At 33.8% G+C, this 19,767-nt stretch overlaps 1 protein-coding gene across 1 annotated transcript in view; it reads right to left on the bottom strand.

The window, feature by feature from the left end:
* Positions 1 to 19,767, bottom strand: part of TMPRSS11F (transmembrane protease, serine 11F) — a 99,205-nt gene that overhangs the window by 45,028 nt on the left and 34,410 nt on the right. The window contains exon 2 of the mRNA XM_008054493.1: positions 1,896 to 2,047. Within this exon, the coding sequence (XP_008052684.1) occupies positions 1,896 to 2,047 (152 nt within the window). The remainder of the gene's footprint in view (positions 1 to 1,895; positions 2,048 to 19,767) is intronic.

Below are 19,767 nucleotides of genomic sequence, written 5' to 3'. Positions count from 1 at the left end.
ATTTTTTTAAATCTTTTCCTAAAAATGTCCCATTTTTAGTGGGCAATAGATAATTGGTCAGAATTGTAATACAGTGAAAGTTGATCATAATTACTGAGATCTATAGGATAGTAATGCCATCAAATATTTCTCAGTCTGGTGATACGACTTTTAGTACTAAGACTGTTAAGATCCTTATTCCCATTGTGATTGTTTTATATTGATTGATTATTTTTATTCTCCTGACATTCAGATGTATTCATCTACAATTTTTCGAAGTAATATTTTTAAATAATTTTTTTTCTTTTTCTTCTTGGTTACTACAATGTGATTTCCTCCATTGCCTTTCTTATGCTATAAAAATGTGTATGTTACTTTTTAAAACTTTGTGTATAATCTTAGATACCCTCTTTTCTCTCCTCCTATTTATCTTTCATTTAACTGTTGTCATAATCTACCTTCTCCTTTTACTAAACATTCACCTATACTTAGGCAACTATTCAATTATCTGCATAGAAAGTCCTAGTGATAGGTTACTTAAATGCTTGTGTGTTAAATTCTGTTGTATTAGTTGCCTATAGCTGCTATAACAAATTGTCACATATTTAGTGACTTAAAAGAACACAAATGTATTCTCTTATAGTTCTGGAGATCAGAAGTCTGATATGAGCTCTACAGGTATAAAAAAAGATACTGTCAGAGTGAGTTCCTTCTGGAAGTTGCAGGGGAGAATCTGTTTCTTGCCTTTTTCTAGAGACCATCCTCATTTCTTGATGTATGGGCCTATAGCGCTTTGTCCCATTGTCCTCCTGCTTTTGTTGTCACATTGCCTTATTCCTCCTTTGTCCTTCTTTCTTCCCTGTTATAAGGACCCTTGTAGTTATATTTAAAGCCCATCCAAAAATTCAGAATAATCTTCCCATCTCAAAATTCGTATCTTAATGACATCTGGAAAGTCCTTTTTGGTGTATAAGGTAACATTCACAGACTCTGAGGATTAGGACATGGACTTTTTTGGGGCATTTTCAGCCTATGAGAATCACTGATAGTTTTTAAAATGCTTTTAGTATTCCTTCACTTTTTCTTTTTTTGAACACCTGCAGTATTGGGAGTAAAGGACATTTTAGACACAAACTACTTTATTATCTTCTAACTAAAAAAAAAAAAAATAACAAGAAAGATAAAATTGCAAAGGGTAACTCGGTTTATGGCTTTATTTTATGAGTCTAAGAAATTGATATCAATTCTCCAATAAAGATGGCAAGGTGGGCATGTTGGACAACATTTCATTTCTTCTTTGGTGGTGTTTCAAGTGTTGTTATGATGACTGATATGAGTTCCTAAGATTTTAGGGAAAATCTCAATCACATGTGATTACAGATACACAAATCAAAGACAGAGTTAAACGAATCTTGGCATTGATCACACATTTTTACATGCAATTAAAAATTAATTCTGAGCTTTCCTGTCATCCCTCTGCCATGAAACAATTGACTTTTTTCTTCAAAAATAATGCTTCCTTTTTAGTCCCTTAAAGGCATTTTTAAGGCAACCTTTATGATATAATGAAATTTTCTTGAGGCTACTATACTGACTCTGACAAAAATACATTAAGCTTAGAATATGATGAGATTTGTCTTTATTCTGAAGATGATCTTTTCATTCTTCTTTCTTTTTAAAAAAAAAATATATGTTTCTTTTAGGTATATCTATGAATGTAATGCAAATTGCAAACTTCACTTGGTGGAAATATGGAACACAGAGCTCAACACAGGCATAAACTATAATTTAACCGATAAAAGATTAGTGATTAAAATGTTAATATCATGCAAATGTCATTTTTTCATACAACAGAGAATTTCAAGATACTAAGTCATGGAGTACTTAGGCAATAGAAATGTGACCTGGATACTTACCCTCAACAACAAAATGAGTAACAATACCAATTGCAATTCCTATGATTGCTGCAATTGCCAATGTGAAAAGAGCTAGTCGTATAGGGTCCCAAAATTGCTGTCTTCTTTGATATTCAACTCGTGGGTATTCGGCTTCTGAAAATTCAACTGGTCTGTGATAATAGAAAAGAATAAGACAATAAAAAATTCAATATGGTTTTGTTTTATGTTCACCTATCATTTTCATTTATAAAAGTAGTTTACAACTATTATATAACAGTGGGAAGCTTAGAACTTGAAAAGAACATTAGGTTTTAATTTGCACATCCTTCCTCAAAACCCCAACCACAGTGAAAATTTTAGTTAATAAAGTTCTGCTGATGTTGACATTCTAGAGGGAAATTCTTTTCACAGCATTTTGTCTGGTGTACTGGCAATTTGAAAATTTGATAGTGAAACACAATCTTTACTTTTAAAAAAAGTAGTTTGTACATGGAACCAACCATGTTACCCATCGAAGCTGGACTGGATAAAAAAATGTGGTACATATACATAACGGAATATTATGCAGCCATAAAGGACAAACATATGAACTTGGCAGCAACTTGGATTGATTTAGAGTCTATCATACTCGGTGATCTATCACAGAAACAAAGAACAGAGTACCATATGTCTTCATTCATAAGCGGACCTTGAGCAATTATTATAATACTATAAGTAAGGGATTGGCAAACTGGGAATCCCTAGTGGGAAACTGCCAGGGGATGGGGGGTGGGGTGGGGTGGGATTGGCAGCTGAGGGAAACCACTAGGGGAGGGAGAGGAATACCTCATCAACAAGGGTACCTACATAATCAAAGTTTGTATACCTAACCCTGAATTGTACCCCACATGTTTATAATAAAAAATAAAAAATAAACAGCAAAAAAAGTAGTTTATAAATAACATTTCATGTCATTTAAATAAGGGAAATTTTAGAACTTTTGGCAGCAAAGTTACACATATCTTCACCAGTTTTACTTGATTAAAGATTTTAAGCGGCCACTGCACTCCAGTCTGGGCGACAGAGTGAGACTCCCAACTCAAAAAAAAAAACAAAAAAACAAAAAAAAGATTTTAATATGACTTTTGTAAGTGACCTTAAAATTTCCTTAATGGTTTGTTTTAAAAGTAGCAATATTACTTTTGAAGATTTGAGCATAGTTCTTTGCATTTCATTAACAGCTCCCAGTTAAATTACAAATGGTTAATGAGACGCCAGTACCCGGGAGCACACTTCATTTCCTTCTGACATCCCCCTCTGTTTTATAGATTTCATTGCTGCATTCTGAGCTTGTCAAGAAGGAAGTAATGATAAGAATCGAATTTTATCAAATTTATGGGTGTGACATGATAACACTGCATCATTGTAAAGGAGAATTTTTTTATTATGATCAGATCTAATTTTAAAATGAGTTTCTTCTATTCGGTGATTAGCTATTTTGTCTGATATAACTAGAATGTTGATTTCTATCTCACGTAAAAGTTGAAACAAGTTTTACTTTTTTGTGTTTTGAAATGTAGCTGGCAGAAGCAGTATATAGACACTGGCCAATTGCAAAAGAAGTAGTGTTTGAGAAAAATAAGATCACAGAAAACCAACTACGTGTATAGAAAATTATTTTTTAAAAATTGCTGGTTAGGTTATTGTAAAAAGCTTGTTGCAAGTATAATAAACAAATAAAAATGTTTTTAAGGCCTTCTTAAGTGTAACATAAACTTTGAGAACTTGGCTATGATGTGTTAGATGTATTTTTTTTTTTTTTTTTTTTTTTTTTGAGTTGGAGTCTCACTCTGTCGCCCAGACTGGAGTGCAGCGGCCGCTCCCGGCCACCGCAGCCTCAACCTGCTGGGCTCCGGTGATCCTTCCGCCTCAGCCTTCCAAGTAGCCGGAATTACAGGCACGCGCTACCACGCCCGGCTGATTTTTTGATTTATTGTAAAGATGAAGTCTCGCTGCCCAAGTGGGTCTCGAACCCTCAGGCTCAGGCAATCCACTCGCCTCAGCCTCCCAAAGGCGCGGGATTACAGGCTGAGCCACCGAGCCCAGCTAGATGTATTTTTAAATGTATAAATGATTCAAGCTTGAAAACGATTGTTTTATTTTAATGACATTTAAAATCCCTAATGCCTTTAAATATTCCTATATGTTTCTCCTGATTTGTACCTGACAACTATTTGTTCATTTAAATCCGAATATGAGTTGGATGCTAGCTGGAACCTTTTAACAGCCTTTTAAAAAATTTTATTGTGTATATTTAAGGTATGTAACGTGATGTTACGAAATACATACAAATCATAAGAAGATTTCTATAATGTAGCAAATGAACATATCCTCCATTTCACAGCTACCCTTTATTTTTGTAACAAAATCAGCTAAAATCTACTCTGAGCAGACATCCCATGTATAGTACTTCATTACTTACAGTCTTCATGTTCATATTAGATCTCTAAACTTTGTTCATTCCACATATTTGCTAGATTGCATTCTCTAATCTACATCTTCCCCATTTCAGTCCCACCATTAAGCCCATGGTTCTCTGTCTCCATATATTTATATTTCTTTATATTCCACATAGAAGTAAGATCATGAGGTGTTTTTCTTTCTGTGTCTGGCTTATTTATTTAGCATAATGTCCTCCAGGCCCATCCGTGTGTGACAAATGGCAAGATCTCGTTCTTTTTAGGGCTGAATAATTGTACATTGTATAAATGTCCCACAGCTTCCTTGCCCATTTGTCTGTTGACAGACACCAAGTTGTTTCCATAGCTTATCTATTTTTGAATAATGTTGCAATGAACCTGGGAGTGCATGCATCTTTACCAGGTGGCGATTTCATTTCTTCTGGGTATATATCAGGAAGAGAAATTGCTGGGTCACATGGTAGTTCTATTTTTAATTTTTTTAGAAACCTACATACTGGTTTCCTTAATGGCTGCACCAATCTACATTCCCATCAACAGTGTACTAAAGGTTCCCCTTTCTCCACAACCTTGTCAATATTTGTTATTTTTTGACTTTTTTTATAATAGCCATCTTAACGGTTCTGAGGTGATAGTTCATGATAGTTTTGATTTGCATTTCCCTGATGATTAATTATGTTGAGCACCTTTTCACATGCCTGTAGTCCATTTTATGCATTCTTTAGAGAAACGTCTATTCTGGTCTTTGGCATATTTTTTTAACAGAGTTGTTTTCCCTATTGAGTTGTATAAGTTCTTCATACATTTTAGATATTAAACCCTTATTAGATATATGGTTGCAAATATTTTTCTCACTCTGTACATTACCTTTTCGTTTTATTGATTGTTTTCTTTCCTGTGCAAAAGTTTTTAAACTTGATGTTGTTCTATTATTTTGGTTTTGTAGCCTGAGTTTTAGTGTGACAAAAAAAATCATTGCCGGATCAATGTCCAGCAGCTTTTCCTCTGCATTTTCTTCTAAAAATTGTATAGTTTCTGGTCTTATATTTAAGTCTTTTATCCATTCTGCATTGTTTTTTGGGTATGATAAAAGATAAGGGTTCCGTCTCAATTTTTTTTGCATGTGAGAATCTAGTCTTCCTGTATCTTATTGAAAAACCCATCCATATCCCATTGTGTCCTTTTGCTGCCTTTGTCAAAAATTTGTTGACTCAGTATGTTTGGGTTTATTTCTGGGCTCTCTACTATGGTTCACTGGTCTCTGCATCTATTTTTATGCCAGCTCCATGCTGTTTTGATTATATTACAGCTTTGTAATATAATTTTAAAACAGGTAAGGTGATGCCTCCAACTTTGTTTCTCTTTCTCAGAATTGTTTTGGCTACTCAGGGTCTTTTATGGTTCTACACAAACATTAGGATGTTTTCTTTATTTCTGTGAAGAATGCCATTGAAATTTTCATAGGGATTGCATTGAATTTGTATATTGCTTTGAATAGTATGGGCATTTTAACAATAGTAATTCTTCCTATTCATAAGCATGGGACATTTTTCTGTGTATTTGTTTTCTTTGATTTCTTTCATCAGTGTTTTATATTTTTTCAACATAAGAATCTTCAATCTCTTTGGTTAAATTTATCTTAGAGTTTTTTTTGTTTTTTGTTTCCATTGGAAATGGAATTGTTTTCTTGATTTATTTTTCAGTTAGGTTGCTATTTGTGTTTAAAAATGCCACCAACTTTTGTATCTTGACTTTGAATCTGGCAACTTTACTAAATTCATTTGTTAGTTCTAATAGCGTTTTCTGGCACCTTTAAGGTTTTTTATATATAAAATCATGTCATTCACAAATAGAGATAATATTACTTCATCCTTTCTAATTTAGAAACTTTTTATTTCTTTTTCTTGTCTGATTGCTCTTGCAAGTACTTCCAGTACTAGGTTGAATAGAAGTGGCAAGAGTGGGCATCCTTGCTTTGTATCAGAACTTGGTGGAAAAGTTTTCAGGTTTTCCCTATTGATTAGGTTAATTGTAGGTTTGTTTTTTTAAAAAAAAATAAGTGGCCTTTATTATGTTGAGGAATTTCCCTGCTATACCTAAACTCTTGAGAGTTGTTAAGTAAGAAAAAATGTTGAACTTTGTTAAAGTTTCTTTCTGTCAATTAAGATGATCATGAGGTTTTTATCTTTCTTCTATTAATGTGATGTATCATGCTGATTGATTTGCATATGTTAAATTAGCCTTTCAGGATGATTGTGATGTAAAATCTTTTTGTTGTGCTGTTGGATTTGGTTTAATTATTGAGTATTTTTGCAATGATGTTTATCAGAAAATTGGTCTGCAGTTTACAGTTTCTTCCTTTCTCTCTCTCTCTCTCTTTCTCTTTCTTTCTTTCATCTTTGTCTGTCCTAGATATCAAGGTGATGATGTAGCCCTCATAAAATGCTTTTGGAAGTATTTTCTCTAGCTCTATTTTTCAGTAGAATTTAAGAAGTGTTGGTATTATTCTCTCTTTGGGTATTTGGCAAAATCCAGCTGTGAAGCCATCTGGTCCTGGGTTTTTCTTTGTTGGGAGTTGGCAGTCTTTTAAATAATTTGTTTTACATCTGTTTTAAAAGAAAAAAATTAAGAATGTTTGTTCTTTAGTTTTTTTTTTCTTAATGGGTATTGAGTTTTAATTTTGCAAGATGTAAAAGTTTTAGAAGTCTTTTACATAACAGTGTGAATATATTTCACAATATACTAAAATGTATATTTTAAAAGATTTTTAAAATTTTATGTATTGTTCTTATCACAATTAAATTTACTTTGAAAATAACTAAAAAAATACAGAGTTATGAAGTTTTCTTTAAAATGCCCTTAAATTACATAATTCTTTTACATAAAAGAAATATGGATTCATTATTAAAATACACAGAGAAATGAAGTCTGTTTCCATAATTGCACACCTAGAAAGAATAAAACGATCATTGAAAATAAGACTGGGGGAGGGAAGGGCATACCCCATCAACAAGGGTACCTGCATAATCAACGTTTGTATGCCTAACCCTGAATTGTATCCCACATCTTTATAATTAAAAAAGAAAGAAAGAAAAAGAAAACAGGACTAGGGAAGAAATATACAAGATGGGTCATAAACAAAGTTGGATTCATATTTATAAAGATTCTCTCACACATTGTGATACTCATTAAGCGGATCCATCTTTTAATTGAACCTCACATTGACTTTAAGTGTATGTTCAGAGTCACCAATTGTCATCCAAAATTATAATACACAGGTACAACCAAAAACACAATACACTGATGTCAGGAAACCTATGCCAAAAAAGAAACACAGTAACATAAAATTGTAAAACAAGAATAAAGGCTTTAGGAGCAAATAATAGCCTTATAATTTCCTAATAAAATAAAAATAGTCACTGATGGAGTTCTTTTGAAAATAAAATTTTTGTTTTGCTTATTTTTTTCTTCATGTTAAGATACAATAAGAATAAAAATTGGGAAATATACAGTTCAAACTTACTCTTCCATTTAAGTAAACTTTTAAGGTTAAATGGAAAACGTTTATACATCCTCTAAACTGGTAACAGCTTCTTATGATGGAAATAAACACAAGTCAGCTGGGTTTCATCCTGGTATTGCTACTATCAACAAGCTAGATAAATTCTAGACCTCTATCTCCTCATCTGTAAAATGAAGAATACAAGCCTGGTATGGCTTTGTTAATAGTACAAATAAATAATACAAGTAAAGAGTCAGAGAATAGTCCTGTTTGTTTCAGTCTCTGAAGCAAAAGGGCTTTGTTTTGCTTTGTTTTGTTCTGTTTTGGGACTTGTGTTTAAACATAATTCTTAAGACATTTAGTAGTTTATAGGTAAGAACATTTCTATATTTTTTCCAGGGTAATCTAAGCTTCAGTACAATTACTGTCAAAGTTACTAATGTGTGTTATTTTTCTTTATAATTTATGAAAATGATTGTTTCCGGATTTGTTGCAAAATGAATAACAAACTGATTGTTTATAAGCATAAACCTCAATTATCTGTTAATTTTATTGTCAAAATTTTCTATTTCAGCTGCTTCCACATAACAACTACTTAGAAGAATCTCATTCTCAAACTGCAGGTAACAAATTCAGAATATTTAAAATAAAACCCATACTTTTAATTTAAAAACCTTCTGGAATAATATTTTATCCATTAATGTTCAGCGTGGACACCAAGTGAAATGGCATTGCTGTCATCTCACGTTAGTACCATGACAACACCTGAAACAACTACTGTCTTTGGAAGTCTGCATTATTTTTTTAAAAACACATTCCAATAAACAGAATAAAGGAACTAAAAACCTTTTGATAATTTGAGAAAAAAAAAACTTGAATGGTTACACATGAAAACAGTATTAGAAAGTGCATGAAATTTTTAGCATGAGAAATCCTAGGTTCACAAATAAATAAAGCAAGTAAGAAGTCAGAGAATACTCCTGTTTGTTTCAGTCTCTGAAGCAAAGGATTTTGTTTTGCTCTGTTTTGGGTCTTGTCTTTAAACATAATTCTTAGGATGATTGGCAGTTTATAGGTAAGAATATTTCTATATTTTTTCCAGAGTAATCTAATCATTGTCCTCCTGCGACCATGGATGGGGGAAAGATTTGGGGATGATTCAAGCACATAACATTTATTGTGCACTTTATTTCTATTATTCTTACATTGTAATATATAATGAAATAATACTACAACTCACCATAAAAAAGGGGGGAGGACATGGACAGAAGCGGTCTTGTTTGATCACATATTGACCCTGTTTTCTTGATTTCTCTGATTTTCTAAGAATTCTTCATCTATTAAATTAAGGAGGTCATATCTCTCACCTCTCAAGGTTGTTGTGAAGATTAAATTATGAAGTTATTTCATAACTTTTTTTTAAAAGGACTTGTCAGAAACCATATTCTTCTTTGGAAAAAAGAATAGGCTAAACTACTTTATATAAAACCCTAATATTTAGCATAATTCCTTATATAAATGTTGCTGTTCTTTGAATGAATTAATGAATAAATGATAAATGAAAGAAATTAAGTCTAGATCTTAGCCCCAGAAATCATTAGCATGCAAAGGCAAGAGTTCTTGAATGTAAGAGTTACTATTTAATACTCAACAAACTATTATTTCATAAACACCTACCATGTTTTAGGCACTAATAGGTAACCATTGTATATACAGTGCATAAAATACAAATACATCTTCCCCAATGTCATGGTGCTTACAGTTTGGAAGCGGAAACTATAAGCATAGAGATCCTTACAAGTTTGATAACAGCTATAAAGATGAGTAAGATATCTGTGATTAAAAAAAACAAGAGGTTATAGATTGGATGAGGAGAGAGAACTATTTGGAAAGAGTGAGTTAGGAAGTCCTCTTGGTGAGGTAGTATTTATGCTGAGACATGAAGGCTGCAAAGAAACCTGCCATATGTAGAATGACTGCAGGTATGTTTCTGGCAAATGAAAAGACTATGAAGTGCCTGCGTTGAAAAATAATTTGGGCAGAATTAAACACTGAAAAAATTATCAGAGAGAAGCAGTTATAAACTAATTAACATTTCCTCACTTAAAGTTTAGGTAATGAGAGAAGCATTTTAGTTGCTTTAGCAGAAAAAATTCCTTCTACATCCCCAGAGACAGCTTCCAGTTACACGTTTAATCAGTCTTTGCCTATGCTGCTATTTTATTCTTACAGACTAACATGGTTAGATATAGGAGACTGACTACATTATCGCAGTGAGACAAGAAATATGTAGATAATTTTTCAAAAGCAGCCTCACACTTTTGTCTGTAGACCGTCTCACAAATATTCTGACAAGAAAGCTAACAATCATAATCTATAATTTCCTCTGGCGCCCTACCCCCAAAATGCCACCTAGGTAGATTAGCAAGTAAGCCTGAGAACTGTCTTCTTTAGAGGCAAGTTCTTTGATGGTAAGCACTGTAATCATGCCTAAATAAATAGGTGGGAAAGTCTGCCCCCTCCCAGTAACTAGTTGTAATGGGCTCTATGATTAGTATATCAAAGATGGCTCACCATTGGGCATAAGACAATTACTTATTACTTACATAAGACAATTAGTGAGAGGCAAGAGCTAGCAGAGTCTGGAACTTTTAAGAAACTCTATTTAAGTACTGGAGCAATTAGCATCGAGTTGCTTTTCCACAGTATCTTCTATAAAACTTTTCTTGAAATGGAGGCTTTCGTGACATATTAATTGAGGTTCTTATTAGGACAGTTTAAATATGCAAAGATTGGCCACTTTCATTAAATATGTTTTTGCACCAAATGGCATAAGTGTCTACTATATTAGATTTAGGATTGTTATGTTCTTAGTATCTCATGTCTACTTAGGTATAACATTTTGATTATAAGACTCTATGGAACTAAGTTCAAACTCCAACGCAATATGGAAATATGCAGTAAATTCATAGTATTTTTAACCAGAAAAATGAATTACACATAGATCATGATGTTAAAGATATGTAAGATAGGATGTGATTGCCATAATTATTCTTAGTACAAAATTCTCAAAGTTAATCTATTTGTATACTTCTGAGTAGTTAAACTGAAATATATGTAAACACATATAGTTCACATGGATTGGGGAAGTCATAGGAGGACACTGATATGATGAGCTAGATATCCCCAGACTAGAGTAAAGCTTCCTTAATCACTTTAAATATAAAAGCTCACTTTAGGTATTCTATAGATGAGATCAGTAAAATGTTCAAGTTTTAGCTTTATATTTCAATTTTTTTTTTTGGCCTATATTTGCTTGTCATGACGAAAGCCAAGAATTTGAGACACTTTATAGCATGTGGTTAGGCACAATATTCTCCCTCTTTTTTAAACTTAATCTCTTCGTGCTTCAGTTTGTTCAGTTGGAAACTGGGAACTGAAATCAGTTCATCACTGAAATATATTGGCATCACTTTTTCATTTCTAGATTCTCTAATACAGTTGGTGTGTGTGTGTGTGTGTGTGTGTGTGTGTGTGTGATTTTCTAAGATTATAACACCAGAAAGCATGTATACTACTACTGAATAATTATTTTCTGATTTAACATTGACTAACTAATTCTCAACTTCGCCGTTCTCTGAGCTAATTGCCGAGAGTTTCTGGAAAGAAGCAGTACGCATTTACCTATGCATCTATTTATACATTGATTTATCCTAAATGTCTTTATTTTGTAAAACTACAATATTTTATTTGCTGATGCAGAGGAGAAGCTTAGTCAAATAGTTCAGAAATTTCCCAGTAGTTTTTGTATTGGTTAAAAACATCTCACCCCTTTTACTCCTTGCTTGCAAGTAGAACAACTTGTCACCATCATGAAAGCACGTTTTTAGACAGGAATATGACCGTGGAATTTATTTGGAAGTCAAAGACAGCTCACTAATAAATAGTACTTTCCCCGCCCACTCAAAAATTATTGATAAGACAAAAGAAACCAATCCACGTATTCTGGATAGAAAATAAGAATTTTTGAGAGACAATTTCTATGATGTAAACAGTCTAATTTAGTTTTGCTGATAGCAGCAGAGTTTTCTTTGGGAGATCTCTTTATATGGTAAGACTATTAGCAACACTGGAGGGCATGAGTCAGAAACACGGGCAATGGTAGACAGTAAAAAAGAGGAGCTAATTGTGTTGTTGCAGCATCTAAAATGATGCAGGCATCTAAGTTGTGATGACACTGGTATTTTCACAATGATGCAAAATTTGCTATGGGTTTGATAAGAATTTCAAAGGTAAGAAACACAAATCAGAGAACCATACAAAAATGTCCTTGGTTTGGTCCAAAAGGCACATGAGGGCATATTTAAATGTCCTGATGATAAGCAACTTCAGAAGCAGCAAGAACTGGCAAAGTGTGGGAAATTGGGGGAATTTCAAGTATGAGTTAGTCATCAAAATTAGCTTCCTATCAGCTAGGAATGATTAGTTTGATAGTCAATGGAGAAGGGTGAAATTGCAGAGTGTGGGCAGAAATTGTGTAGCATCATGCTCCTTTACAGGAGTGTATATGGGAAAAATATTAGTCCTATGAAGTTCTATTTACACAGTATATTAAAACACATATAATACTGCCAGGAGGTGGGAGGAGGCACAAAACATCAATAATGGTACCTGATCCCCAACCAGGCGAAATGAGGATGAATAGGAGACCCAAACTTCACCTGTATGATGACCACTTACATACCTAATACTGAATTGTACCCCATCATTAAAATAATAATAATAATAAACCAACCAGTCATCTACCATAAAAATAGGATTTATAACAAGCACTTCCAGGAGATTCCAAACCATAGGTGGAGAAATGGTGTATTAGTTCATGTTATTTTTAAAATACGATATAAATTCAAATATTTTGAGAGAATATAAGCTAAAAGTTCTACTATCAAGAAAACCTGTTAGATTTTATAAAGCATTTATGCAAACTGGAAATTATGGATCTTAAATTATTTTAGATTACATGTATTATTTTTCTCACACAACCCAACAACCAGAGGTTAGATGTAGTTGAAAATGGTTGTCGCCCCTGTCATCATAGCAGGATGTATTTTTAAAGAGTATATTTTAAACAGTGTAAAAATTAGCTAATGGTAATTTCTCATGGAGATTACTTTTTTGTCTTTGAACAAAGAGTTCAGAGGCAATAAAAAACTAATCAACATGAACTCTAATGTAAGCCATAATTAAGAATAACAAATAGGTTCATGTGTGATATAATAGTTTATTTTAAAAAGACATTTCGAAACAATGGATATAATAATTCCATGAGTTTTTTTTAATTCCTTTGCAATTTTTTTAGACCTATGGGCTCTATATCTAGTACAGGATCTTATCTCCCTTTACAGCTGGTCTTCAAAATCGTTATTATCATCTTGGACGTGCCCCTTCCATATTACAATATTAGCAAGACTAGCTCCACCTCTGATAGCAGCTACACAAGCAACAATACTTAGTCATCTAACTCAATTCATACCAATATGAAGATCATTTATTTCATTTTTCTGTGTCCTTCAAAAATCGACCAGACTCTTCAGACTCTTCCACTTTCTGGATCCCTACACACATTGCATTAGAATGATAACCTTTCCCATCTCAGGAAGACTTTATGTTACTATGATTATGACTTTATGTGACTTTTGGTTACTACAACTGCCAAGCAAACCGTCAGCAAAACTGAATTTCATTCATTCAGTACATGTTCAATGAACATCCACTACGTTCCAGACACTATTTTTGGTACTAGGGATATAGACTCTGCTCTATGCCTCCTGATGGAAAAGTCAGAGTATGCCAACAAACAAATTTTACATAAATGTCAAGTGTCAGGTATGAAGACAGAGAATAAACGAGAGTGCGGTGGAGAGGGCAGAGGGATTAAGATGATCAGGGGAGACTACCCTGCAAAAGTGTCTAAGCTGACATATAAACAATGTAAAGGATGCAGTCATGCGATTATCTGAGGGGAAAGTGCTAGCAACAAAAAGAACAGTACGTATAAGGGCCCTCAGGTGGGAACAGACTTGGTGAGTTTGCAGAAAATCAAAAGGTCACTGTGGCCAGTGTGCTGTGAGCAAGTGGAAGAAGAAAGAACATGGGATCAGAGATAATTATGGGCCATGTCATAACCCAGCAGTCTATGATAAGGACTTCTTTATGCTATTCTGAGTAAGAAGGGAAGTCATTGTAAACCAGTCAGTGGATTGGAATGATCCATTTTTAAAAATTACCCTGTGGAGAAAATACTGGGTGAGGGACAGTGGGGAAAGGTGTAAAAAGCAGAAACAGCAAACTGATTAGGGAACCACTGCAATAGTTCCGGTAAGAGATGATGATTGCTTGGACTAAGAAGCCAGCAGTAAGGATATCCAAGTACATAACTGAATTCAGAGTATATTTTGAAGTTATAGCTGGCAGATTTTGCCAGTGAACTGGTTGTGGAGTATGAGAGAAAAAGAATTAAGGGAGATTCCAAGGTGTTTAGCCTGAGCAGAAAAAAAAATATGATAATTCAATGGTTCTGAAATGTTAACAAAAATTTTATTTCATTTTAAAGATGTGGGGTACAATTCAGGATTAGGTATACCAGTGGTCAACATGTAGGTAGTTTGGGCCTTCTTTTGCTCCCCACTTTGCCTGGTTTGAGATCAGGTAACCTTATTGATGTTATCTGCCCACCCCTCCACCCCAGCAGTTTCTGGCTACTGCCAATCCCTTTCTTATAGTATTATGGTAAATGTTCAGGGTTCACTTATGAGTGAAAACATATGGTACTCTGTTCTTTGTTTCTGTGATAAATCACTGAATATTATAGACTCTAAATCCATCCAAGTTGCTGCAAAGTGCATAATTTGTTCTTCTTTATGGTTGTGTAATATTCCATCATGTGTATATACCACGTTTTTAAAAACCCAGTCCAGTTTCGATGGGCAGCACAGTTGGTTCCATGTTTTCACCATTGTGAATAATGCTGTAATAAACATGCATGTGCAGGTAACTTTTTTTAAAATAGAGTTATTCAAAAGTGGTGACATCTTTCTCAAATTATTGCTTATATGTAACTCTAATATATAATAGAGACATAAAACAGAGATATTCTGGGATGGAGAGGGTGGACAGAACTCTGCCAGGATGTAATCTTCCCACTGGGAGTTCCCCTGAGACACGTTAGCAATAATTAACTGCTGAATTTCCCATTGACTACAAACTCTTCAGCAAAACCTCAAAGACCCTCCACGATGGAGCCCTGGCAACCTCTACTCATCTTTCTCATATTTGGTTTGCCAGATTTTACCTGTAGTGTACCTAGGGAGGATCCCTTTGTTTTTCAAGTGTGACCTCTATAAAGTCTTTTTAACACAGGAAATTCCGGGGCAGGCTTTGAATTGCAAGTAAGGAACAAGCTGGCAGGCAATGGTTATAGACATGAACCATTGATTCCCTCTCTGTCTTAAAATCTCAGAAGAGGTGAGAAAGGCTGCAATCTGAAGATGAAGGAACAGCCTTCCTCTGGACTGGCTGCAGACCCAAATGTATTTGTAAGTATGGATGCAGGGATTTGAAAAAATGTTTTTCTTGATTTTACCCAGGACCTGACAGAATCCCAGTGTTTATGGTTAACCATAAACTTAGAGGGAATGTCACCAAAACTGACATCCCACCACCATAATATTGTTCAGCCTGTCCTTAAAACCCATCCTTCCTAACTTCTTGAGGAAGTTCCTCTTACCTTTGATAAGTATGGTGATAGTTTGGGGGTGCATCCTCAAAGTTTACATCTATTACACCAGTTGTATTATTTCCTTAGAAGCATACAAAATGAATCTAATCCTTCTGTCACGTCTAATTAACTCATCCAGTGTTCTTATTGGGCACTTACTGTGTGCCTGTCACTCTTCTGGGCACTGAGTATTTACTAATGAACAAAGATCCCTGTTGTCACATAAATTAAAATCAGTTGTACATTCACGGTTCAATCTACCAATCAGCCATATCACAGGCTTAAATCCCCCACTGCCTTGGGGAAAAGTTAGGAACATACTGAGAAAGCAATTCCCACATATCTTTCATAGATTAAGAAATATTAATAGGAATTATTATATAACAGGTGAATATAATGATTAAAACACAGCTCCCTGTGAACTTTACAAGTCTGCTATTGTTCATTCAGAATTCAAGGCTTTGGCTTTGTTTTAAAATCAACCAAGTAATTCCTCTCAAAATTAGAAACAGAGACTCAAGAATTTATGTAGAATAAACTTGTACATTAGTTTGACTCAGCAACACAAGGGAAAGAAGGGTGAGTTGCCCAACGGTTTAAGTAAAAATAGCAGTTATTTTGTTAGGATGATACAAACGTCCTTTAATAAAGTGTGACCAATATTATTCAAAGTTTTATGATCACCCTTACATGACTTTCTCATCAGGCTTACTTCTGTTTGTTTTTTATATCTTTAAAATGTTATAAGGAAACACTGTGCAACTAATTTAAAATGATTGAAGTGAAGCTATCAGATAACTGATGCCATCAAGATGAGAATTTAAATGTCTGACTCTACTTGGTACTAAAGAACTGTAAATAACAAAACATAAATTAAGCGCAGTACAGTCTTCTACATGCAGCATAAATATTTATGTGGTAATCAAGTATTCTCACAGCAGCAACCCTGAGGGGAAATTCTTTTTATGTCTTACACATGTCTTAACATATTTGTATTCAACCTGGAGCATAGATACACATTAGATATTCTGTTTGGGCTTGGTCCTCTCTACTGCTTGCCAAAAACCTTCATTTCTGGGAATACTCGTGGCTAATAACATCTTAATGATATGGGTTAGCTGAGGTTAACAATCTTCCTTAACACACGCGTGCATGCACACACACATACAGGCAAACACATGTTTATGACAGAAGAAGAAGTGGAAAGCAAATACAATATTTATTTTAAATGTAATTTTGAATGCAGGAAGGAACCTGTGAACCTCAGTAACACCCACAGACTCAGTCCTTTCCTCTCTAGCGTTTAGCCATGGATGTGTGGTAGGTGGAATTAAATCACCAAGAATGGATTATTTTTCATCATGGTCTGCCCTATGGGCAGTTAAAAGGCACAACGTTTATTTTGAGAGATGTGAGTTGAGAGATAGCATAGTAATGCAGATTCTGGAGTTTAGCTGTTCTGTTTTAAATTCCAACTCTGTTCTATTTTAAATTACAATTTATGATCTGTGTGATTTTAAGCAAGATATTTATTTTTTCTCTGCCTCAGCTTTTAATCTGCAAAATAGATGTAAAAATATCTATTCCATAAGTTTTTTGTGAAAATAAAATAATATATTTAATGTGACACAGTGTTATAAAGGTTATTGCTATTATCAAAATGCTATTAACTCACTGATTTTTTTTATTTTAAAAATACACAGAATTCCTAGATGTCTTTTCACATTCAGATACCTTTTTTCTTCAGTATGGCCATTTTATTTTTGTTCTCACTTCAGTGAATTTTTTTTGTATTCTTATTTAACTTTGTGGTCTTTAAAACATTTTTTTAAATAGCTGTAATGAGAATCCAAGAATGGGAATGGACATTATAACTCTTTAATCATTTTTCAAAAATGCAGTATTAAGTCTCTTCAAAATAAACAAAGTCATGATGCATTTTGAACCTCTTTTCTTTTAGGCCTAATTTAGGTTGAAATTCACCAACTAGTGGCTATATTTATACAAATTACATATTGGCATTAAGCATGATACCAATACAAAACTAAAATCTCAGTATTATTTTCCTCGAAAACAGATATTTTCCCTGTGTTTACCTGACATGTTTAGTGTATTTTTTTCCAGTGGCTCATAATTCTACTCTTGCAATCTTTACTCATCATAGTTTCCTATTTCTGAAATGATTCCTTCTCTTGCATAAAATCTCTTAATGGACATATTCTCTTTCCACAAATGTTATGACTGCTCTTATGACAACTCAGTCTTGCCCGCTGTATTAAAGCAAAATAAAACTGATTGCCCAATACTTGCAGAGAGCAACAGGTTCTACCACTTACTAAGATTTATAACATCATGGTATCTTTCAGTTTCTTCATCTGAAAAATGGGGATAATGGTTCTGAATTTCTGGACTGTAGTGAGGTTTAGAGATAATATAAATTAAGTGCCAAGCACAGTATCTGACAGATAATAAGCAGACAATGAAAGGAAACTCTTATAAATACATTTATTCATCAATTTGAAACTGTAACTAATTCAAATGAGCTCCCTGAATGCCATCATGAAAGGGGAGAGAAATTCATATGATTTCTGTTGTGGAATACTTTTCTACTAGCATGGTGCTAGGCAGTTGAGAGACTTTATCTCAAATCTACCCAACAATTCTGTCTGGTAGTGATTAATAGCCTAGTTTAATAATAAGCCAAGTAAGGTTTAGGGAGACTAGTTTGGGCAAAGTCAGAGTGGCAAATATTGGGACAAAGATTTAGACTCAGTACTATGATTCTAAATTCTCAATTATTTCTATACTTTACACATCTTCCTTTGATATTCAAGCTCAAAGACAATTAAACCCAAAGATCTGGGTTAATTTCTTCTCATTCGCCCTTACTGAACTATCACAGTGTAGTCTTAGCTGTTATCCTTGCCTTCCCCTTTGTCCCCGAGCAATCCATCTAACACTTTGTGGTCACAGATATTTTGGAAAGCCCCTTTTGATAGTGTCTATTCTGTTCAAATGTCTTCAGTTGCCTACTGTCTACTGAATCAAGCCAAAACTCCATTGCTTATACTCATGGCTCTAAACATGCCTTTTCAATCAAGCATTTTACCATTTTCCTTGACATCTGGAGTTTATTGAACCCAGCTTGCCTACTGGACTGTCTTCGATCCCCCCCACTCCAATGACTCTGTTCAAGCTGTGGCCTTCGTCAGCATGGTTCTTTCCTCCTTCCGCACACCTACATCCTACCCACTCTTCAAGATCCAGCTCTAACATCACATCTGCATGAGGATTTTCTCAATCCATAACTGAAAGTGACCTCTCTTTTCTTCACTCTAAACCCACTTGGGGTTAATAGTTTTCTTATATGTTGTGTTCTCTCTGCTATGTGTATATTCTCATAGTACCCCCTACTTCTCTAACGTTAAATTAATTATAAAAACTAATATTATCATATTCATAAATAATCAAAGCCTATTTTTATTGATGCTAATGTTTTTCTCACTCAGTTAGACAACAAACTCAATAGGGCAGGGATAATATCTATTTTGCTTATTGCTGTGTCTCCAGTGTCCAGCATGGTGCTTGATACATAGTAGTTGCTCAATAAATATTTTTAAGTTAGTAAGTAGATACTATAATTTATCTCATTTAATTTTATTTTATACCCATAATTATATTTTCTCCTAGGTTATAATTTCCTAAAGGGCTGGATCTATGTCAATCTTCTTTATATCTTTTTGCAGAGTTCATAAATATGTATCAAATATACTAATAAGCTACACAAACAAAACACTAAAAAACTGGAATTCTAGAAGCTCAAAAATATAGTCAATGAATTAATAAATTTAATAAATTTTCCTCTGCAAAATTTGCTCTATATAAAGTAAAATTCTAAAATATTATAGATATATTTATTATATAGTATACAATTAATGTTAATACTTTAAAACAAAACAGCTCAGACAACTGGTTCTAGATTATGAAATCAGGGCCCACTGATCAGTATTTTATGAAATTTACTTAGGAAGCAATTCACAAATGTTAGCAGGAATACTACGTATTCCAAGAATTTGAACATAGTAGAATAAAGTATTTCATTTCATGAAAGCATGCTTATTTTTCATAAAAACTGACTCAAGAAGGCCTCAG

This window comes from Carlito syrichta, unplaced genomic scaffold (assembly GCF_000164805.1).
Source record: "Carlito syrichta isolate Samal-C Ts95f unplaced genomic scaffold, Tarsius_syrichta-2.0.1 Scaffold294881, whole genome shotgun sequence".
Classification (NCBI taxonomy): domain Eukaryota; kingdom Metazoa; phylum Chordata; class Mammalia; order Primates; family Tarsiidae; genus Carlito; species Carlito syrichta.
Note: the sequence above shows the minus strand (reverse complement) of the source record. Positions and strands in the feature narration are given on the sequence as shown.